The sequence below is a fragment of the Cygnus atratus genome, chromosome 1 (genome assembly GCF_013377495.2).
Source record: "Cygnus atratus isolate AKBS03 ecotype Queensland, Australia chromosome 1, CAtr_DNAZoo_HiC_assembly, whole genome shotgun sequence".
Classification (NCBI taxonomy): Eukaryota; Metazoa; Chordata; class Aves; order Anseriformes; family Anatidae; genus Cygnus; species Cygnus atratus.
Genome location: NC_066362.1, coordinates 150,574,270 through 150,598,558, shown reverse-complemented (window position 1 = coordinate 150,598,558; position 24,289 = coordinate 150,574,270). Strand labels below are relative to the sequence as shown.

At 41.3% G+C, this 24,289-nt stretch overlaps 1 protein-coding gene across 1 annotated transcript; it reads right to left on the bottom strand.

The window, feature by feature from the left end:
* Window positions 1-1,974: 1,974 nt before the first annotated feature.
* SLC10A2 (solute carrier family 10 member 2) lies at window positions 1,975-11,006 on the bottom strand. The gene is made up of 6 exons (XM_035557087.1): window positions 10,585-11,006; window positions 7,380-7,498; window positions 6,147-6,235; window positions 3,950-4,125; window positions 3,207-3,364; window positions 1,975-2,108 (listed from the first exon to the last, which is right to left on the bottom strand). The coding sequence occupies exons 1-6, from the start codon at window positions 11,004-11,006 to the stop codon at window positions 1,975-1,977; spliced, it is 1,098 nt and encodes a 365-aa protein (XP_035412980.1).
* Between the last annotated feature and the right edge of the window lie 13,283 nt (window positions 11,007-24,289).

Below are 24,289 nucleotides of genomic sequence, written 5' to 3'. Positions count from 1 at the left end.
AAATTACTCCAGTGGGCAAAATTATAGTTTCTGACTTTATTCAGTTCAGTGTTTATACAGTTGCTTTAAATACATACACATACATAGTATAAGACAAACTAGTATTCTTCAATACAACTTCAAAATCTGCTTAAAATATTGGGGTTTAGTATGGGGAAAGAAGAGCAGCTTGGTGTGTAAGACAAACACTATCCCAAATAACCTCTGCTGCTCATTTATAGATGGAAGCAGGACAAAGACATTAGACTTTTTAACCACAGATGTCACAAACAGCAGCTTATCCTTTCCTCAGTGAACATGGTGTTTTACATCTATAATTCCATAAAGTCTCCATAGTAGACTTCACTCCACCTTTCTGTTTATTCTTTATTCTCTGAAACATAACATGCCTAGTTATGTGCTAGCTCCTGCTGGGTGTTGAACTCCTCCTTGGAGGTATGACCATTCTGAACTCCCCCAGAATGCAAAGGAGCTTCAAGCCTCTCAGAACTCAGGAATATTTCAAAACCCTTTCCACCACATATGGTATATAAAAATAACTTATCCTTTTTTTAATATTGGGCACATTTCTGCAGCAGTGGAAAGCTACACGTCTGGAACTTAAATTCCACAATTTCAGTTGTGTTTGTAGAAAACTTGCCACTTTAACTCACAACACCTCAGAAGGTCCTCTTGAATATGACAAAGAGTTGTATAGTTTCCATGTGTTGATAGTTGGCTCAGTCTGGAAGTTTTTGGTCAGCCAAGTTCTCACTTATTTCATCTGAAGTTCTCTCGATGTTTTCTTTGCATAAGAGCTACAGGACTAATGTTACTGAATGTATCCACAAAAAATTACAGCTGCAAAAATTTACTGTGCTAATTCTCTTAAAATTATGCTAACTTTCTCCACACACACAGGACAGTTTTCCATACATGCCCTTGAGTTTTCAGAGACAAATAATGTATATTTCCATCCAATTATTTCTGTGTTTTATATAATTAAAATAATACAGTCATTAACTACATCAGTGTCTTAATGTCATGGACGCATGGTAAGCTCAAACTTACTGAGTTCATAAAATCACAGAAATATATGACTGTCTGCAAGCACTGTTATCTTGTCTGTACAGTGGTGAATGTACTCCTGGATGAATCAGGGACAATTTTATTCCACTTTCAAATGTCTCCCTTTCTGTGTAGAAGCCGTTCATTTCTTACATTTCCACAAACTCAGCCTTTGTACGCAGCTGTCACTGAAACTGCCCTAGGCTTGTGCCCTAAGCTTTGTCTCTCTGTTCATGGTTCCAGCACCTAATAGACCCAGACTGAAGATGCAAAGCTGTTGCTTTATATTAATTCATGCAAAAAAATGGAGTTGTAAGGTACCTTGCACTTGTTAAACTTATAGCTTTAGAATAAATTAACGCTTCAAGCAATTAGTACAGTGCAATGACTTTAGTGTGCCCAGACTGACCTAAATGAAACTTTATTTCATTACTAGCTTGTTTCAATTTCATGGTTGATTCATGTTCAGTGAAAGTCCAATAGCCTCATCGGATCTTCCACATCAACTCCTGTTGCTGCTCAGGCACTTTTGCAAGATTTCTCTTTGTTTGGTACAGGGGCTGAGACTAGTAGACAGTTTTGCAGGATCATGGACCTGAGTCAGTAAAGCAAATATCTGCCCTTTTTTTTTTTTTTTTTTAAGCAATAGACCACCTTTATTCTGCCTTTCTTTACATAAACCATAAAAAAACATTAAATATTTTAGGGAATTAGCTTCCAAAATAGATTGTACAATTGTGGCAGAAACCATGTTCAAAATCAAAGCAGAAATCTTTCATATGTTAATCATTTTAAAGTCTCACTGTACAATATCAATAGAACTCCTTCTTTGCTAAGTATTTCCCTAAAGCAACAGCATCTGAAAGAAGTTTAAGTAAACCATATATCTTATATCTTTTCAGTTGATGGGAACAGAGAGATGATTGTCTATTTTGTCTCATTTGATACAAAACCTCCATTTGTTTTAGCATGTGATGAAATTGATTTTGAATCATCTTTTTCTTCTGTTTTCTCAACATCTGTCTTCGGTTTGACATGGTATCTTCTGTAAACACGGTAGCCTGTGAATTGGTGTATATTTAATATTAAATAAAGGTATAACAATGACCTGAAAAATACTGTAGTAGCATGTAGACGTACAAAATTTTCCCACCTTATATTGCTAAAATTTTCAAACGCTTCAAGATAGAGTTTCTTTAAAGACAGATTTAATTATTGTATGTCAATAACAGTCATCACTAAAAAAAGTATGCTTAGGAAATAACAAGGAAAATGTTTTAAATTCTGTTTTTGATGCTTGACTGCTTTCTGTTCCTACTGCATGTAATAACTTTCAAAGTACTGTCTGTCTCTCTTGGGAAGCCTTTGGGCAGTTGGCTGGGTCTGTGGGACTGATTCTTACTTTTACATGAATCCTGTCTGGCAGAAGCTGAGACAAAGTGGGGCAAAGAAGTTTGTCCTCATGCCATTGCCAGCTACAGAGGTAAGAACTGGGGGTATACCTCTCAGGTTGTGTCCCTGGGGCAGAGTGCTCTTGATGCCTAGTAAGACAGCTGGTTTGACCGTGGAAGCTAAATATTCACAACTGGTTTTAGGTGGGAGCAACAGGAGCAAAGTCCTGACCCTCAGTAGGTTGTAGCAGTGCAACACATATGAAGTGCATGTGGGAGAAAAAAGGGGCCTTTACTTCTCATGGAAGATTTTTTTTCCTCCTTTTAGCTGTGAACCTAATGCTTATGCTCTTAATCCCTGATAGGAGGGTGAGTTTGTACATGCATTTGGGGATGGTCTTGGTGTGCAGCTGTAAGCCCAGACACACTGGAGTGGTAGAGGGCTCTAATGGAAGACACATTTGCCCTTCCACATCAAGCAGTAAGAACAATCCTGTGCTCAAGGTGTTCTTATTCTGGTTGTAGGTAATGGAGATCCCTCCCTTGTGCTGAAAAACAAGGGGTCTTCCAGATCTTAAACTGATCCTTATGTTTTCCCATACATGGCTCAGCACAGTGGTGATGTTCAGTAGCCATTTGGGTCATTATAAAGTTTATTGTTTACCATTTCATTATTTTCCTCTCTCAGCCGTCCATTCTTGTTTTATCCATATTCATTAAAAATGAGACAGGTGACAATAATAATAATAGAAAATATCTATACTTTACCTGCTAAAAATATTAGTGCAAACAACAGCTGGAAAATGCTGTAGATGAGTGGGAATGTAAACATCAATTCAAGTTGTTCAGGACTGAAGGAGAGCTGTACTATCGTTGAACATAACTGAGTGTTTTGCATGCCTGTTTCCAGAGACACTGTACGACATCTAAAGGGAATAATACAAAGACAGTCATGAAATAACAGCCTGTGTGTCTCTATGTTTTATTAAGAATCTGGAAAAGAAGGAACCACACAGTAACAGGTAAGTGAGAAATTGGTATCCTTCAGCTCACAAATTATACAGCTTTTACAACCAGAACGCATACAATTTATGGCAGTTCAGAAATTGCAGAGGACTCTTCTCCCCCTTCAAGCCATGTATGTCATATTCAGTAATACTTATTATCACCCTCTTTTGCAATGATGCTCTAAATTGTGGGTTGTTGATTCTTCATGCAAAGTTTTACCACAGCCTCAACTCTTCTGTTAGTTAGGTCTCTTCTGTCCACTTCCTTTGAAGTGCAGGACATGGGCATATATGGGAATGACATATTGGGGGAAATAGTAGTCAGAATCCATAGATAAAAATGTGCATGCATATTAATAGCTTTATTTACAAAAAGGTTGGTGAATAAGTGACCCTGTAGCAGAGCTACCATTTAGGAAGTATTCTTAGAATTGATTATTCATTAAAAAAGAACTGCCTTCACAGAAATAAGACCATAGGACTATTTCACAGAGAAATCTATACCTGTTCCAAGACAGACCAGCATAGCGGGCCAGAAAGAATCCCAGAGAATAGCCAGCTGCTGGAAATATGGTACCAATGATCCATAATTTAGGTGAGATAATCCAGGAGCCTTTGTAGAGTATTCCCCCAACGACAGCAATGAGCACGATAAGGATCGCTCCCACTATGGAACCAATCTGCGAGAAGAAAGAAGAAGGACTGTGTGAATAAAAGACGTCTTATCAAACATAAAACTGACATACTTTTATATTTACTGACATAATTCATGGTAGGCACATTATATAGCTATTTTCCCCAAAATGGAGTTGTACAATGCACTTGAACGTGTGACTACAGATATAGATCAAAGCACAGCTATTATAGGTATCTATAGCATATATCTGTAAAACTAATCTTGAAGCTTTGGCTATAGCTGTGCATAAAACTCAACACTAAAAACAATCTCACATGTGTGATGTGAACAAGGCTAGATCTTTCTCAGAGTTATTGGGAAACCATCAGCTTAATAACTAGTATAATGCACATTTCCTCTCCACTTCCTGAGCAGTCACACTTTGGGGCATAGTGTAGTGTTTGCTAACTAGATGCCAGATTGTTAGTGCTAGGAAATTATTTGCCAAGCAGAGGAGTAAATCTTTAACGTGGCTGAAAATATTGTGTTCGAAAACTGGCTGTGAGATCATGTGTTTCTACATAGACATAGTTAATGAGTTGAACTTATTTGCTGTGGCTGAATGTACTGAGATCCTCACTGCTGCTTGCTAAAGAAAGGAATAACTCACTCTCTTCTCAATATCTAAGTGAAATGTCTTCCTTTATGGCATATGTTGCAAGAGATCTCACCAGCAGATTTCTGTGGTTAAGCTTAGGAGAAATCCTTTTCTCAGATAAAATGTGTATTCCCAATGAACTGACTTCATCAGTCTCTGGCTGAAGTCTTTTTAAGGGTACTGAGTGAACAAGTACTTTTGTTTGACTGAGCTATTAACCACATACACCTAGGAAAAAGAAACATGGTCTGGCCACGACAACCTCTTCTGTTTCACTTGGCACACTGTCTTTGTGCTCTTATCTCCATTTCTCACCATCTGTACCTTCATCTGACAGCTATGGCTCAATCTTCACTTGATGTTTCAGTGTCCTACATCAAGCAAACTGGCAATGGACTCTACTGTGGGTTGCTCACACACTCATTATGAACGAGGATGAAATGGTGCTTTGCTGAAAGAACACCTTCTCATGTGCGTTCAAGTCCCTGCTTTTCCTTTAACTGACTATAAAGGATAGTTTTGAAACCAGCACTCAATAGTATCCATGTTCATAAGTAAGCTGTGAATGCATTTGAAAATACAGCACTCTAAGATAATATTTCAAATAAATTGACTGGACTTAAAAGGACCTTATTTGTGTTCTATATTTTCTGAGCTGATAGCTCAGGTAGAATAAGCAGTTGCCAGGTTAGTTTTGCTTAAGAAAACTTAGAAAATATATTTATTAACTAAGGGTGGTCAGCGAAGGCCAAGGGCACTCAGCACATCTAAGAATCACTTTGAACTTAGCATGGCAATGGTCAGGATGATTAATTTTCTATTAACAGTAAAGGTAGATAAGTTATTGTAAGTACTATTTTGGTGGGAATTGTTTTTGCCAAAACACACAGTTTTGATGCTTCTGAAACTATCTTGCAAATAAAGTTGAATTTTTATAAATAGTTTTGTTAGATTTCTTAACTGTTGGCACATTTTCAACATATATATATGCATATTTAAATTGACTTCTCACTCAAAATTGCCAAAAATGAAACACTGGTTTAAAAGTAGAAATATTTTTGTATGATCCAGAATGTTTTCATTTCTTATTATTTTGCAGGAAAAAGAATCCTTTTGACCTGAAATATTTTCCTTCCAATTTTCAGTTTACATTATAAACTGAACTCAATTACTAACATAGTTCTAGCCAAAGACAAAAGCAGGCTCTTTAGACAATGATAGCTTCTAATAATGTATGCAACTCATGCACATTTGTGCAGGGGGAAAGCAATATATTTCTGCAGCGTCTCATTTGTTTTCTGCTGAAAACTTCAAGGCTCTTATAAAGTCAGACACTAATACTATGAATAGCAATGTGCTGCTTCAGTGGTGCCACTGATTCCATAATTTGTCTATAATTACCAATGCTTCAGCCTTATATATCCTACCTTAAGTATGATTTTTGCTTTCTTAGGCCATCTGTGGTTAACATACACTCCTAACGAAACAGGAATTACAAGAGCTACCAGTGAAATTCCTGTAAAAAAAAGAAAAGAAAAAAGATAAGCCCACATATCATGCAGAAGTTCATGAGGGGAGAACAGGCACCATGTGGAGGGGCTGAGATTATGGAGCACGCCTTGGGGGGGATGTTTCTGGTATGCGTACCCCAGCGCATGAACACTCCCCCCACACCTGCCTGTTTGCTTTTCTATAGAGTCTGTTATCTTTGGCAACCTGTTGAAGTAATTGCCATTCTGCTGAGCTACATGCTCGTTCATCTGAATCAAAAATGCAGACAGAAATTTGAGTGTGCTAATCACCACTATCCTGTGATGAGTAGCTATATTAAATGTTCATTTTGTCTGCAGGTGTTTCACTACTGTACCATATCAACAACCAATTTAGAGCTTCTTTTGTTCTGGCCTTCCCCCTCTGGTATGTTTTTTTTGAAAGCACATGCAATATATGTGATTTTTTTTTTCCAGGACAATGGGAAATGAAATGGAAGAATATGAAAGTGACTCTGCTGGCTTTGTAAGATTACCACCACATGGAACAGAACTTGATAAGCACCAGGGCCACAGTTCTGCGAAGCACTGGAGCATGTATTTCTAAATACTTTGACTATTTTCTCTTTGTAGCTAGATGAGATTTTTGACAGGAAGTCAAATGAAGCCACTCCTGGTGGTGTAGATTACAGCTTTTCAATAAGACTCAGCAGTTTTAATCACTTGCTTAATTATCCACATGTGCTTAAGTACTTTGCCAGATTATGGCCTCAGCATTTAGCACTTTGCAGGATTGTGCCTTAAAGCTGTTACAAATGCTTTCATCCAGGGAAAGAAGTTATTTCTGTATGAATTATTCTATATTCTTATCCCAGTACCACGGAGGTTTCCAAACCATTTAAAAAGAAAAGCATGTGCAACCTTGTGATAAATATCTGTACCATATTTATAATGACTTAAAGTCTTTGTTCCACAGAGCTGTGGATGACTTGAAATGATCTAGGTACATAATTCTCACTGAAGTCATTGGAAAGTTGGAAAAAAATATTTTTTAAAAATCTGGGGTAATTTCTTTGTGACTCTGCAGGATGGTGCAGATATAAAGGGGGTTGTTACTAGAAGGAGGATAAAGGAGAGTCAGAAGGGAAAGTGCTGGTTCACTTGGCTCACCAATGCTGTTGTAGGGGAGTACAATTGCATCAGAATCAGTCCACATCTTGGTATAAACAAAGAGACAGAGTGGCATCATCCCCATTGCAAGCAATGTGGAGCAAGTTGTCATGCTGATGCTGCAAAGAAATTGGTTAAAGTGACAGTTTGTCTCATGCTAGAATATACTTCTTTCATTATCTTATTATGACTTAACAGCTTATGAAATGATGGGCAAGAAATGCTGCTGGCTACGGTCAATTTATCCATATATCAAGTAAGAAAAAAGCTAAATGGAAAGAATGGCTACTGCTTAAAAAAAAAAAAAGGAAGGAAAAAATCCATAAATATCAACATGTTCTGCAGACACAGAACAATAAGTTTCAGTGCAAATGAGGCAGTCAGGCTGGCAGCCATCAGGAAGGTCTGTTCGCAAGTCTGTCTGCATGGTGACTGTCCCACTGGCTTCTGAGAGAGTGTCAAGCTGGGTCAGATGCTGCTTTCCATCTTATCAGTAGTTCTGGAGTACTTTAGAATTTCACTCCAAAGCCAACAGCATAAAACAAACAAATGAAAAAGATTCTTCATCTAGTAAGAGCAATGTAATAAAATTCCTTTTTCTGGCTTGTTTTGCCCTAGGCCAAAGGGTAGGTGCTGAGAATTCGTCTATGAAGCTGAGTATAAGCATTGTTGCTTCCTCAGCTTTTGCAAGACATTTCTGTTTTAAAACATAAAGCCTTGAATCCACTGGGCATGATATACCTCGTAGAAAAATGTGCATTCAACTAGAAGAATGAAGGAGGAAAAAGCAAGACAGCTAAAAAGGGATGAAACTGTCAGATTCTGAGTAGCATAGATAAAAGGATGACTACAAATCACTCTCCTATGAGGTAAAAATTTTGAGAAGGGTTTACTTGGGAGGTTTTGGAAACTTGCTTATGAGCCTCACTTCTGATTGTTCTTTGGTGTAGCTTGCCCTCAGAAAAGGAGCTACAGATCCTGTCCCACAAACTGGGAACATCCAGAGAAATCTGGAAGAATTCATACAGAAACCACAGAAATATCCGTGTTAGTTTTGTTTCCTGTGACTCTGTTTCTCTGCTGTTGGATGTAACTTGGTAGAAGCCTCTGGCAAGCGAGTTACACACAAAGGAAAAAGATCTATGGGCTACAACTAAGATTAGATAAAGCCCCAAATGGATAAAAGAGCTCAAGTTTCCTGTGACTGTACATATTCCTACAGTTGCTATATCTACATCCTTCTCCAAAGACAGCCTATTCTCTAACCCCAACCCCTGTGTTTGCAGCAGCTCTCATGGGAGCTGTGGAGGAGAGAAAATGGTGATTCAAAAGTGGTTGTTCTTGTAAAATACCAAGAAATGTCAAAAACAGGTGTCCCTATGGAAAGTTTTAGAGGACATCATCTGGGTCTGAGCAACTAACAAAGGTATAAAACCTCACACTCCACCTCCCTGTGATTCACTATATGAATAGTAGAAAATTAATTCCTGCTCTAACTTGTGGTGTAATTGCACTGGGAAGTTTTGAAGCAGGATGGTAGACAACGGTGATGGCTTGTTATGTATAAACATAAAATATCAGTTAAAAGCAAAACTTTGTCTAATGTGATGGGCAGGCTTTCTATAATGCTGTGCTGGCTCCAGAAACCAGTCAAGCTACTTCTACTCTTCTACCAAGAACTGAAGATACTTGCATTGCTCCTGTTTCATCTGTCCTTGAATTACTGTCACAAAGGTCCTTATCAAAAGCCCTCGAAATCTTAAGGTAAAGGTCTTTACCTGAGGAATAATCTTTAGTAAGTATTTTCAATTTACCTTACCCTCTGCCACTGTCACGGGATATAAATTCTACTCATATTTATAGAATCATCAGTTTGGATTCTGACTATACAGACCTGAGAAAGCACAGTTTAGTTCAGTGTATTCTTCCAAGGAAAGATTAGGACAGAATTTAAGAGTTGTGTTGGATGTCTTTCCATCTGAGATTTCTCAGACTTTCATTTATAGAATTAAAGTGTCTAATATAGGTTTTTCCTCCACAGCGAGGAAGCTGGTGATTAGCAGAGCTGACTTCATACATAAGTTGAAAGCAGGTATTACATTAACACCTGTATGTGACAGAAAAGTTCACTGTTTTCAAATGATGGAAAAAATGTCTTATTAAAGCCACAAATATTAACATACTTAGTCAATTTGCCCTAGCTCCACAACTTTCTTACTTCTATTATTTTTTCCATTTCTAGTTCAGACTGGCATATGATAAATTGAATGAATGCCCCAATTTATGTTACTCTGTGGGAAACAGAGAAATGATCTTGTTTATTTTAGAGCAGAGTAATCGGGATATGAAAAGAAAAAAGATGGCTTATTTTTAAAAACTACAAGAGTTAATGAACCCTCCATGGAATTTGCATCAAGAGTAAGTTTGACTTCTGCAGTGTATTTGATGTCCAAGACCACGCCAGGTGCCTTACATATCTGTTTCTGAGTTCAGAGCATCCAGTCACTGAGACCAACACACCTAGCCACAAAGGAGCTTTTTCACAGCACCCAGTGTGGAGGACTGTGTTAGTCAGTAGCTTGTAGCATGTAAAATTTTCTCTGTTTGAAGACTTTGCAGAAGGTGCCAGGAGCAGATAGAATTACTGCAAGTGATTTTCATTTGCATTAGTTTCCAAGGAGAAAAACTATGCCCATCTATTCATTTTGCAGAACACAGAAGGAGGGAAAATATTTTTCTGCAGGTAGTTTCTTTCAAGAAACATTGTTTGAAAAAAAAACACGATTGCATAGCTGCTCTTTTGTACACAGGACTCAAGTTCTAAAATTAATTGTTATTTTTTTCTACTGCCCAAGATCTTGGAGAAACAAAATCACAAATATATGCTAACTTGGACAGAGAGTTCATAATCCTAGTATTTTAGAGGTCTTCCTCAATGCTATTTTCTGCAGGATCTGACAATTTACAATAAATACAATTTCTAATATACACAATTCTGTTATGCTGTCTTCCTAACAAGTGCTCAAGAACTAAGGATAACTCTAGTCTGCTCGTATTTACTACTATTATACTAACTAAGCATCTCTACACGAAGGAAGCTGCACCACACATGGACCAAGACAAGAAAAAAAACAGATAGTCCTTTTCAATACAAAACTTACAATATAAAAAGGCATATGAATATTTAGATAACAGCTGCTCTTACCTTAGGTCCATGTCACCATCCACCCAATAAGCGATGATATTGGAGGCTGTGCCTCCTGGACAGCATCCCATGATAAGCACCACAACAGCTTGAATAGGAAGCACATTAAAGGCCAGTGACAGCAAGAAAGCTGTGAGAGGCATAATTCCAAACTGACAGAGGAAACCCACAAAAATACCCCAGGGCCTTTTTATGTGGTTCCAGAATTTTTTAACTTCCACATTGCAACCCATGGAGAACATCACCAAAGCCAGCATGATCGTCAGAACAGTACTTAAAATTACACTCAAAGTACGGTTAAAATCATCTTCTGGTAACACACAAGATGTACCACTGCAAATAGTAGCATTTGCTGGACAATCCGTGAAGTTTGTTGTCAAAGACCTAGCATTAAGTTGCTGGGAAAGCAAGAAAGTCTGCATTTTGAAATGCAGAATGGCTCAGTACATCCAAGGAAAACTTTTAAGCCTGTGTAAATGGTTGTTTGTTAGCAACTCCTTTTAAATGCTCCAGGAAGCAATAAAGTGCAATAAATACTTAGACACTATTCTTTAAGGGTTTGGCAAGGTGCTGATTCATATAGTTATAAAAGTTGCACTTGCTCAGTATGGTGGTTTTAATCATTTATTCTCATGATAATGAGAAATCCCACAGCAAGAGAATAGCTGTGTTAATATTTAAGGGTGGAAGGGAGGCTTGTGGAATAGCTGAGCACACAACATGAGAATCACAGAAGGAAGAGAAAGTTTAGACTTCATCCTTTGAATTTCTTGCATGCCCTTGGGATAGCTGCTCATGCGTGCACTATCACTGGCATTACAAGGGGCTGTGGGGCTGAAAGAAGCAACTGATACACAAGAAAGCATAAGTAGAGGGCCTGAGAGAGGAAAAATTACTTGCCTTCTCAAGGCTGCACAGGGCTGCATTTTAGGAGACCCTCAGAGCTTCTCTGCAACCCCAAGAGAGAAGACAAAGGCCCCAGTCCTGCTCAGAGAGTGCTGCAGGCAGAAATGTGAAGTGGCATATCTTGCGTTATGCTGCATCATTCAGGTGCAAGGGTCCACTGAGAATCATGGACTCACTTTGAATGGGGTGGGACCCATATTTGATTGCATTTCTGGTATAATAGAAGCTATGACAAGTGTGCAGTGATAACTCCGCCATAGGACTTCATGCATGTTTCTATCACTTTTGCCTTCTAAATGCAACTTTCTGGTAATCTTTGTAATTCCTTTTCAGCTTCCATGTAGTCCCAAAAATGGTTAAAATACTTGGCCTTGAAGTTTCCTGCGATACAGTCTGCTAAAAGGTTGCCTGTATTTTTGGCTTTGGCATGTGCATCATGGCTGCAACCTGACATCTCTGTGTCTCTTTAGCCTGGGCACCCAGTGACTGGGCTTTCGTGCCTCACCCTACTCCTGGCCATGTCCATTCCTGTGCTGAGCCTGTCATTGAGGGAAGGGAGGAGAGGGGAAGCAGAAGGGTGGGCTTTCAGATGGCATGGGCTGGGCTTGTTGGGGCAGTGAGGAGATTTATGATCCTCCTGATGCCTTCTGCCAGGTGTAGATGGCACTGTCCTGCCTTGCTCCAGTTTGTGCTGGAAACGTCAGGTGGCAAGAGGAAGAACATGAGGAGGTGAAGAGTGTGAGGAGAAAGTATTTGTGTTTGCTGAGCTTGACATGGGGAGCAAGGCAGTGGGGCTGGCATGCTGCTTTGGAGCCCGTTGTAGCCAGCTCTGTCTCAGCTGAAGAAGACCATGTCTCCTTTGGTGCAGTACTGCATTTAGGATCCACACCTGCTGCAAAGGTGCAGGTCACCTTTTTTGCCTAGTTTGGAAGAAAGTCTGGAAGTCATATTTCTTGTGCCTGATTTTGGTGTGCCTCGTGGCTCCTCATCATTCCTATGGCTCATATCTATGCAGGATGACAGCCTGAGCCAGGGCAGCTTCCCTGTGACTAGACAAGTGGGCCCATGTGAACCTCACAAGGTTCAAAAAGTCAAAGTGTAAGGTGCTGCACCTGAGTCGGGGCAACCCCAGACATGAGTACAGGCTGGGAAAAGAACTCATTGAGACCAGACCTGCAGGGAAGAACTTGGGGGTTCTGGTGGATGACAAGCTCAATACAAGCCAGCAGTGTATGCTTGCAGCCCAGAAGGCCAACTGCATTCTGGGCTGCATTAACAGAGGAGAGGCCAGCAGGACAAGGGAGGGGATTGTCCCCCTCTGCTCTGCTCTTGTGAGGCCCCACTTGGAGTCCTGCTTACAGGTCTGGGGCCCCCAGCAGAAGATGTGGGTCTGTTAGAACAGGTCCAAAGGAGGGCCACAAAGGTGATCAAGGGGCTGGAGCACCTCTCCTATGGAGAAAAGCTGAGAGAACTGGTGATGTTCAGCCTGGAGAAGAGAAGGCTCTGGGGAGACCTCATTGCGGTCTTTCAGTACTTAAAGGGCTCTTATAAAAAAGAGGATAAAGGACTCTTTACTTGGGTAGATAATGATAGGACAAGGGGGAATGTTCTTAACTAAAAGAGGATAGATTTAGATTAGAGGGTAGGAAGAAATTCTTCACTGTAAGGGCAGTAAGGCACTGGAACAGGTTGCCAAGAGAAGTTGTGGAGGTCCCATCCCTGGAAGTGCTCAATACCAGGCTGGACAAAGCCTTGGACAACCTGATTTGGTGGGTGGCATCCCTGCCTATGGCAAGGGGTTGGAACTAGGTAATCTTTAAGGTCCCTTCCAACCCGAGCCATTCTCTCATTCTATGACCCCTTTCAGGCATGACAGCTCTAGGAGAGGCCCTAGCCATGCTGTATGGTGTGCAGCCTTGTTTGCTTTGTTTATATGTTGGACCAGAGGAACTTCACAGTCTCTTCAGTGTATTTGCCTCCTGCTGTGTGTCCCCCCTCTCCTGCCTTGATTCACGTGTTTTCTGATATACACTCCTATGTAGAAAAACATAATCTGATATATAGGAAAACATCATAAGTCAATAAACAGTTAAGTACCTTTATTGTTGTGGCAGTTTGTCCTTGTCTGACTGCTAGTTGCGCACCCAGCTGCTCTCCCACTCTGTTTCCTCGGCAGGACAGGAGAAGAAAATACAGAGGAAGAGCTCATGGGCCTAGATAAGGGCAGTGAGATCTTTCACCAGTTACCATCACAGACAACACAGACTCAGCACCAGGCAGATTAATTCTTTGTCACTTAACAACAGAGTAAGAAACAAAACTAAAAACACATTCTTCCTCCCTCTCCCTGATCTTCCCAGGTTCAGCTTCACTCTTGACTCATCTACCTTCTACCCTGCTCTACAGAAAAGGGGTATGGGGAATGGGGGCTGCGGTCAGTCCCTAACACTTCGTCTCTTCAAGAACTGCTCCCACATGGCTCCGTACCACGGGGTCCCTCCATCCCCCAGGACCAAACTGCTCCAGCACGGGTCCCCCACAGGCAGCAGCTTCCCCCAGGCCCCCTGCTCCTGCATGGGCTCCTCTCCACGGGCTGCAGCTCCGGCCCGGGGCCTGCTCCTGCGGGGGCTCTCCATGGGCCGCAGCCTCCTCCAGGCCACATCCACCTGCTCCACCGGGGGCTCCTCCACAGGCTGCAGCATGGAGATCTGCTCCATGTGGGACCCATGGGCTGCAGGGGGACAGCCTGCTCCACCAGGGGCCTCTCCACAGGCCACAGGGGAACTTTTGCTCTGTGCCTGGAGCATCTCCTGCCCTCCTTCTGTGCTGACCTTGGGGTCTGCAGGGCTGCTTCTCTCACATTTTCTCACTCCTCTCTCCCAGCTGCTGTCAAGCAGCAGTTATTTTCCCTTTCTTAACTCTGCTCTCCCAGAGGCCCAACCAGTGTCGCTCACTGGCTCAGCTCTGGCAAGTGGCGGGAACCTTTTGGAGCTGGGTGGAGCTAGCTCTGCTCTGAAAAGGGGCAGCTTTTGGACTCTTCTCACAGAGTCCACCCTTGCAGCCCCCCTGCTACCAAAACCTTGCCATGTAAAACCAATACAGTTGTGCTTGTCACCCTACACAGTGGATGCTGTGTGATTACCCATGTATTAAACATCACAATAACATTGGGCAATTAATATGCTGTACGAGCATAGAAAAGCACTAGAAGATCTAGGTGAGTTCTTCAATCTTCATGACAAAACATTAGCAGCAACAACAACAAGAACAAAACACTAGAAAACTAGGATAATGTACTGTTCTTCTGACTATATAGCATACTTGAATCAGTCTTATGATTCCTAAAGCCTATGATATCATTGATCTTTTTGTTGGTCAGAGGTTTAAACCTCAGGATCCTCTGAAATTGGGAATGCTTTCAAGAGAAGAATTTTTATGCCTCTTTATTTGTATCCAAACTTTGGGGGAGAACTAAGTTCAAATGTACATCTCAGACTAAAATCAAAATGTAAAGTGCAGTTGGTGAACCCCAAACACTTTTAGTTTTCCATATGGAAATATTTTTTCACTAGAGTAATATGCAAAGCCTTAATTGCCTTCAACAAGCAAGACTGCCACTGAAACCCTCGGCATTTTGTGCCTATGCAAAATGATAGGTATTATTATTTTTTTTTTCTTTTTTCTTTTTTTCTTTTTTCTTTTTTTGACTTTTAACTGTGAACCTTCAAGGGGGAGCATTAGAAAGGATTTCCCAGCATGCCCACATGGCACCTGTTTCTTTAAACGTGGATCAGCTAAATGACTATATCTCCTAAGTCACTGCTGGGTGCCTGATGGGATAATGTAAGGGTAGCTGTATCCTCCTAGGCAGCTGGCAAGTTCTGCCCTGTGATTAGTGCCACATCTGTGTGACTATGATATGTCTAATAGGACAACAAGCAAAATAATAAGGAGTATCTGAAAGAAAGAGAAGGCTCCAAGAGCTCAGATAGGCAGAAAACTTATTCTCCTTATTGCATTTGCTTACAAACAGAATATTTTAGGAACTTTTAATTTTTCAATCCAAGTCTTTTAAAGGGCTAGTTAGCTTTTAAAAATACAGCTGTATTAACATTTTTCTGTAAGACCTTCATCAGAGTCTGGATTTGCACTTGAATTTGCTTCTTGTTGAAACTAAACTTTGACTAGACCATCTTGAAATCTCCAAAAAGCCTCAAGACAGACACAGACACAGATTTCTAGGTTGGAAGAGACCTCAAGATCATCGAGTCCAACCTCTGACCTAACACTAAGTACTCCACCAAACCATATTGCTAAGCTCTACATCTAAACGTCTTTTAAAGACCTCCAGGGATGGTGACTCCACCACCTCCCTGGGCAGCCCGTTCCAATGCTTAATAACCCTTTCGGTAAAGAAGTTCTTCCTAACATCCAACCTAAAACTCCCCTGTCGCAACTTTTGCCCATTCCCCCTCGTCCTGTCACCAGGCACGTGGGAGAACAGACCAACCCCCACCTCTCTACAGTCTCCTTTAAGGTAACTGTAGAGAGCGATAAGGTCGCCCCTGAGCCTCCTCTTCTCCAGGCTGAACAAGCCCAGCTCCCTGAGCCGCTCCTCGTAAGACTTGTTCTCCAGACCCCTCACCAGCTTGGTCGCCCTTCTCTGGACTCGCTCAAGCACATCCATGTCCTTCCTGTAGCGAGGGGCCCAAAACTGAACACAGTACTCAAGGTGCGGCCTCACCAGAGCCGAGTACAGGGGCACAATCACTTCCCTAGACCTGCTGGCCACACTGCTTCTTATACAGGCCAGGATGCTGTTGGTCTTCTTGGCCACCTGAGCACACTGCTGGCTCATATTCAGCCGACTATCAACCAATACTCCCAGGTCCTTCTCGGCCAGGCAGCTTTCCAGCCACTCATCTCCCAGCCTGTAGCTCTGCTTGGGGTTGTTGCGCCCCAGGTGCAGGACCCGACACTTGGCCTTGTTGAACTTCATACAGTTGACCTCAGCCCATCGCTCCAGCCTATCCAGATCCTCCTGCAGAGCCTTCCTGCCCTCGAGCAGATCGACACACGCACTTAGCTTGGTGTCATCTGCAAACTTACTGAGGGTGCACTGGACGCCCTCATCCAGATCATCGATAAAGATATTAAAGAGGACCGGCCCCAGTACCGAGCCCTGGGGGACACCACTAGTTGACCAGCCTCCAACCAGATTTGACTCCATTCACCACAACTCTCTGGGCCCGGCTATCCAGCCAGTTTCTAACCCAGCGAAGCATACGTCAGTCCAAGCCCCGAGCAGCCAGTTTCTTGAGGAGAATGTTGTGGGGAACGGTGTCAAAAGCCTTACTGAGGTCAAGGTAAACCACATCCACAGCCTTTCCCTCATCCACCAAGCGCGTCACTTTGTCATAGAAGGAGATCAGGTTCGTCAAGCAGGACCTGCCTTTCATAAACCCATGCTGACTGGGCCTGATCGCCTGCTTGCCCTGCAAGTGCCGCGTGATGACCCTCAAGATAATCTGCTCCATGAGCTTTCCTGGCACTGAGGTCAAACTGACAGGCCTATAGTTCCCCGGGTCTGCCCTCCGGCCCTTCTTATAGATGGGCGTCACATTGGCTAGCCGCCAGTCAACTGGGACCTCCCCCGATAGCCAGGACTGCCGATAAATGATGGAAAGCGGCTCGGCCAGCTCCTCCGCCAGTTCGCTCAGTACCCTCGGGTGCATCCCATCCGGCCCCATCGACTTGCGCACATCCAAGCTCCGTAGCATGTCGCCAACCATTTCCTCATGAATAGCGAAGGCCACATCCTGCTCCCCATCCCCTTCCACCAGCTCAGGGCACTGGGTATCCAGAGAACAACCGGTATTGCCGCTAAAGACTGAGGCAAAGGCGGCATTAAGCACCTCAGCCTTTTCCTCATCCTTAGTAACTAGGTTTCCCCTCGCATCCAGTAAAGGATGGAGATTCTCCTTAGTCCTCCGTTTCGCGTTGATATATTTGTAAAAGGATTTTTTGTTGTCTTTAACGGCAATAGACAGGTTAAAGGGTAAACGGCAGTAGCCAAGGCCAAGGGTGACTTTCCTAGGCATGTAAATGTTGGTTTTGTTGTGAAAACCCAGAGTGAGAGATTTGGGAGAGGAGTTGGAGGAACTTTAAATTCACCTGCGATTTCTCTGGTAGATCCCCATGCATGGGCTTGCTTTCTTCTCCTGCCTTCCCCTGCCAAGCATGTATCTGAGTGTGCAGGGGTGCGTGATGCCACCCTCAGAAACAGCACAGAGTAGGTGCCCTAGCTGTTGGTTTCCAGCCTCAGCTGAGAGATATAAGAGACTAGCTCTGATTTTGGAGTTAGATTTCTGGGCATGGGGTGGAGGGGGAGACCTTCCTGCTCAGGCTTGAGACTCAGTGGAGGGCAGAAGGACTACTCACCTGCATGGACTTGTGCATCTGTAGGTTGTGTAAACTTAATTGATACTGACTGCTAGATTTACCTTTGTCTTTAATCCTATATTATAAAAGGGGTGGTTCGAATCACTACTTCATCAGTTTCTTATATAAAATCTTGGATCACAAAGAAGTCCTCTCTGGAAGCAGAACTGAGCCCTTCTGAACTCAGCTTATTTTTAGGCTGACAATGCTGATTTAGCACAGATGCTAATATTTATTTTAAGAATTCCTCATGTGTTGTTAAGGTATTAGAGTCATTTCAACAAACTGAAACATGTACAGACACAGTTAAAAACTTTATATGTTGTAGGGGGTGTAATATTATCAAGTAGGTGGCTGGCTGTTTTAGGAGTTCTGGATTTCAAACATTCCTGTAGTTTGTTTTTTACTTCTGAGATTTAATCCACATTTAGTCAAGTGAGAGAAAATAGATCAACAAAAGCAAATTTGACTGCTCCCTGCAAGTTTCCCTTTTCACCAGGGAAAGCAACATTTCAGCTATGGCCATCAGACATACTGAGCTGTTCAGTTTCTGCTTTTCTGTCTTTTTTCTACCTAAGTTCTGGTACTTAGCTGGTAAAATGGACCATGTACTAGTTGGTGTACCCACCTGGCATCTTTTGCCTGTTCCTGTTGCATGTGTTTTTAAGAATTTGTAACTGATGTCCAGGGAAGAAAGAGTCAGTGAGTGTGATGGCATTTCAGTGATGATTAACATTCCTGGTGTGACTGTGGACACTGTCCACCAGCATGCCTCACAAATGAAAACAATCAATACTTAAACAGAGAAGTACGAGCCCAAATGTATGTTTGTGACCTAAAACTACTGATTACTTTATTCTGAATTGTCTTCTTGAATTTTGTGATGGATTCGTGAGGCTGCCGGCTTGTGTGAGTTACTTTAGCAGCACTTCAGCAAACAAATCCAGGCGGATGAAACCTGTATGGATATGTTCCTCTGCCGACAATTGCATAATTGATCTATCCATTAACTCAAGCAGTTATAAAATATGAATATCAGTAAGTGCATAGTAAGCCCTACACTGGGAGAGAAACAATTTAGCAGTTTGTCTTTTATGGCTGTCTGGTGCTTATTTCTGTGATATTTCTCTTAATGAGACTTATGAATCTTTCCTGTCTGCTTAATTCAGATTCTGAGGTGCTTCTTAGAATATTTATGCCTTAGTTATAAGAATCTTTTATTTCAGACAATTAATTTCTAAAGTCAATTACCTGCTTTTTAACAGCATCTTAGAAAGAGACACAGCAGTTATACTTAATATCAGTGATTTTGCTTATAACTTTAAACTTTAGGATAAATATACATGGAAGGTTTCTTTTTTGTTCATTTGTTTGGAAAAGTGCTACTGCATAATTGGAAGTTTACAAGGGGTATTAAGAAAAGGAAATCTTTATGGGATGGCAAGAGAGAAAATTATTGACATTAAAATGTATCTAGCTAGGATAGGTTCCCAAAGAATACTGAAAAGTAACTGTAAATTTGTCTTGCTGAGTCTTTGCATTTAAACTTTTGCATTTCAGCATTGGGTGCATACATCTGCATTCTGCCTGCCTGTTACATTCTTGAGCTGAGTCTGAAATGACACATCTGGGGCAGGGGCTCTCTTGCACTTGGTTGTTAATGAACTCAGCTGAGAAAACAACCTGATGTGTAACGGATTTGGATTACAGGCAAATTTATATAGCTGGTGTACTTGTTTTGAGAGATGCACCTTATGTCCATGGTTGAGCAACCTGCATACATTAAATTGTTTGAGGAATTATTCTGCTGTGATTTGACTACTGTGTGTGCAAGGAGAACTATATAGCGCATTTGTGTTCTCTGTTACATTTCAGCCTTGCCTATCTAAATTATGATAGGAAGTGTAAACTTCCAGTGTACCTGTCTTCAGTAGCCAAATGTAAGCATTTTCAACGGAACAGAGCATCTCATCCCTAAAAGTGCACTGTCACTATGTAACTGCAGGTAATAGCACTTGAATGCCTTAGACTTTTAAAGAACTTCTCCCTTTTTTTGGTGTGTGTCTGAGGGGAAATCTGCACTTCCATGCTCTTCAGCAAGGGCTCTCTACTCTGAGAAAAAATAACAGAAGTCTGCCAAAGTGAAAGTCAGCCTTTTGGCTGCTGAACTGTAAGGGTGACCTCTGTCATTGATTAAAAGCTGAAAGATAGATAATTTCATACTAAATCAAAGAAATGAATTGTGCTACCACCAATAAAAGTGTACCGTTTTGAATGATTTTATTGGATTGGATTCCCTTAATAAAAGCGTGACTTTCATGTTCCTCAGCAGGATTGACCCTGGTCTTTGATGGCTAATGAACTACGCAAATATTTCAGTTCTGTTACCTATCCTCTCAATTATTTAGTTTTACTTGGTATTGGTTAATTTGGGATAGCCAGCCAAAACCAAATAGATTTTTAAATTCTAGATCTAAGTTCTGATGGATTTTAAAGGCTGCAATGTTAAAGAAAAATTAAGTTATAGAAATTTTTATTATCTTGGGACTAAAATTGACTCTTCTAATTTCCTCTAGAAGGAAATACAACTGATACTGTTTTTTATTTGCAATTGTGTTAGTTTATGATATTTATTTTCTGCCTTGCAGAAGGAAAACAGTCTTTTTTTTTTTTTTTTTCCATTACAATCTCTTTTCCCATCATCATCTAAGCCTGGAATCTGGCTATATCTTTTAATATATATTTTTTTGATAATTGGTAAATGAATTTGACCATTCTTTTTGACCTAAATAGTAATAATGATAAAATCATTAAATTGTTCTACCTGCTATTTTTGAGAGGTGAAGGTAGAGCACAGAAAGCATGGAATTAAAGCAGAAAAAAAAAATATAGTAAATGTGTAATAGCCATGTATTCATTTACTTGTCAGTTGATAGGACACAGCTTATCTAGAAACTAATTCAACACAATAAAAGCAGATCAGTAGATCAAGGCACCTGGTGCTGAGGACTTTAAACTTTTTCTACACGTAATTTGGGTATTTTACTTCAGAATCTGGTTCCCTCATCTAGTTGTACCTATCATGTGCAACTTGAAAGTTGAAGGATCACTCATGGATGTGGATGTGTACATCCCTATTAAATATTGAAGCATGTTTGGAGTGAATATGGACTGGGCCTTCTGGCTTACTTGTAACCTATTAAAAGAAACAAGTCTGCACACATCAAAATTACTCTGCAAACCGGAACGACTTATACTGAATGGGAACAGTTTGGGGATTTACCTCAAAACTGTTCTAATGCTCCAGGCCAAACCAATGAAATAGGTGTAGCCTTAGGGTATCCGCATCATCTGCATTGGGCTGGCTGATGGACCATGGGCTGTGGGAGTTTCGTGTCTTGCAGGGTTGTTGACCAGATGGAATATCCTAGGGCACTAAAAATACCATTAGACATCCATATTAAGGCAGCTGAATCCTGATCTGGACAGCTACAGAGTTGTGAAACAGGACAAAGTGAATTGTGCCCTGATGTGCCTGAGGGTCTCCATGGTGATAAAAGCAAATGTCTTATAATGAACTGTGAGGCAAAAAACAGTGGGCTTGTTGAGAGAGAGGTTTTCTAGAGCACATCCTTTAATCAACATAAGAAACATAGGAAATTTAAGGGGAGAAATGTTACTGAGCAAGTTTCTGCTTTTAGTTTTCCCATTTAGAGTTGAATGAGAGAGGAAGGCCTTTGAGCTGGAATTGTTTCATGTAAGCACTGAGCAGCGCTGCTGGGAGTAAGAGAAAGAAGTGAAGAAGAGGACATACAAAGGCCTCAGGAAAAACTGTTTGTGTGTTTGTTTTTAATTCTTACACAGCTGTTTTGCTTTGGTTTAAGGCTTAATGAAAGTAAGCAGATACATCAAATAGGAAGGCTATGCCCCTTTCTCAAAATTGGATTGTTCTCTCTGAATAAGGAAGAGAAAGCTGCTTAGTATTTTTTAATTTTTATTTGTTTTTAATTTATTTTTTCCTGATTTAGAGCAGGGATTTGAACTCAGGTCTTCCACACAGCTTTTTGGGAGGTGCTGGACCCAGCCTGTCCTGAGAAGAGCATCTTTACCTGTACAGCTCAGTGGAAAGACCTGGGACACAAATAAGTCATCTCTCATGACTGTATCCTAATTACTAGCAATTATTCTTTCATCCTGCAGCTTTATAGAAACTCCTGGGTCAGTTGGAAATGAATTTTCTGGTGAATATAAAAGAAATATCTCTTAATTAAAACTGGATCAATCTGTGGTGAAAGGCATTTAAGATTTACCTAATGCTAATTCTAGAGCTTTTAGATTGCATATAATGAGGGGAATCAGATAATGGCAGTTGTTACAAGGTCAAGATCCCATTTGTGCTAGATTCTTTGCAGGACTAAGCAAGACTCCCCACCATTTCTGACTTTTCTTCTAAAATTTCTCATCTTCCTTTGACAAATGAAAAATGCCAACAATGCTGGCACAGAACTGAAGACAAATCAAAATGCAAAACGGTATTCATCACATATATAAATGATATATGGAAAATGCAATTATTCTCCTGAAAAAAAAAATATCTAAACCTGTTGCTCTCTTCTCCTTTGGAAAAGCCTTTTTTATCTTTATGTCCATCATCTTAGCTGAGTTTTAATTTGCCTAGAACACCCATCTCTATTACAATAGATAATATTGGCTGTGACTGCATTATTTTTCCAGACATTTAAATTTTCACTTCTGAAAAGACTGATTTCAGTGATTTACTTGGCTGTTTGTTTTCAGGATATCTTTTATTACCAGGAGACACATTGTAAGAGTTCTTTGTCTTGGCTTAATATCTGCAAGTTCAAATATCATAGCATCATAGAATCATAGAATATCCTGAGTTGGAAGGGACCCACAAGGACCATCGAGTCCAACTCCTAGGTCCCCAAAGGACAACCCAAAAAATCAGACCATGTGTCTGAAAACGTTGTCCAAACACTTCTTGAACTCTGGCAGGCTCAGTGCCATGACCGCTTCCCTGGAGCCTGTTCCAGTACCTGACCACCCTCTGGTTGAAGAACCTTTTCTGATATACAGCCTGACCCTCCCCTGTCCCAGCTCCATGTCATCCCCTCAGGTCCTGTTACTGTCCCCAGAGAGCAGAGCTCAGTGCCTGCCCCTCCACTCCCCTCATGAGGGAGCTGCAGGCCGCCATGAGGCCTCTCCTCAGTCTCCTCTTCTCTAGTCTGAAAAATACAAGGGACCTCAGCTGCTCCCCATATGTCTTGTCCTCTGGACCCTTCACCATCTTTGTAGCCCTTCTTTGGACACTCTCTAACAGCTTTATATCTTTCTTAGATTGTGGCACCCAGAACTGCACACAGTACTCAAGGTGAGGCTGCACCAGCGCGGAGTAGAGCGGTACAATCCCTTCCCTTGACCAGCTAGCAATGCTGTGCTTGATGCACCCCAGGATACAGTTGGCCCTCCTGGCTGCCAAGGCTCACTGCTGGCTCATGTTCAGCTTGCTGTCAATCAAAACCCCCAGATCCTTCTCTGCAGGGCTGATCTCCAGTTTGTACATATAACCAGGGTTATCCCCCAGTCTGTACGTATAACCAGGGTTGCCCCTTTCCAGCTGCAGAATCCAGCACTTGCTCTTGTTAAACTTCATATTGTTGGTGATTGCTCAGCTCTCTAATTTGTCCAGATCTCTCTGCAAGACCTCACCACCCTCAACAGCTCCACCCAATTTCATGTTGTCCATGAACTTGCTCAAAAAACCTTCAAGTCCTTCATCCAAATCGTTTATGAAAACATTGAAGGGGACTGGTCCTAAAATGGAGCCCAAGGGAGCCCCACTAGTGACAGGTCACCAGCCTGATGTAACCCTATTTACAAGAACCCTTTGGGCCTGACCTGTCAGCCAATTGTTCAATATGATCTTAAAACCTTCAAGAATACAACATGCAACTTTATCTGGGAGTTGGTGGATTCTCAACACTTTGGGAATTTGAGCCACCTGCTTGGATATTGGAAATTTACTTTAGCAGCATGCTTCTGAAAATTCAGGTGGGTGGTTTTTTCTTTGAGGGATTTAAACATATAGAGGATGTGGTTCCCTCAATATCGTGTATATTAATGGTCAAGTAGTTGATAGGATTGGTATACTGCCTGTGTGAGTGTCTGTATTATGAGCTTGTGGAACCATGGGCATAATTCCAGACTGATGCTTGGAGCTATACAAATAGATGGTAATAATACAGTTTCATTATTTAATAGAACTTGATTGTCATTTAGCCATTTGTCAGCTAGCCATTTGAATTCCTATTTGTGTGTGCAATGCTGAAGTTGCAAA

What these genes read in the sequence shown, in the direction of transcription:
- SLC10A2 (XM_035557087.1), bottom strand. Translation starts at nt 11,006, where the DNA reads ATGCAGACTTTCTTGCTTTCCCAGCAACTTAATGCTAGGTCTTTGACA. An exon ending in GATGGTGACATGGACCTAAG is followed by an intron (nt 7,499 to 10,584) that starts GTAAGAGCAGCT and finishes ATTTCTTTGCAG; the next exon opens with CATCAGCATGACAACTTGCT. An exon ending in AAGCAAAAATCATACTTAAG is followed by an intron (nt 4,126 to 6,146) that starts GTAGGATATATA and finishes TTCTTCTCGCAG; the next exon opens with ATTGGTTCCATAGTGGGAGC.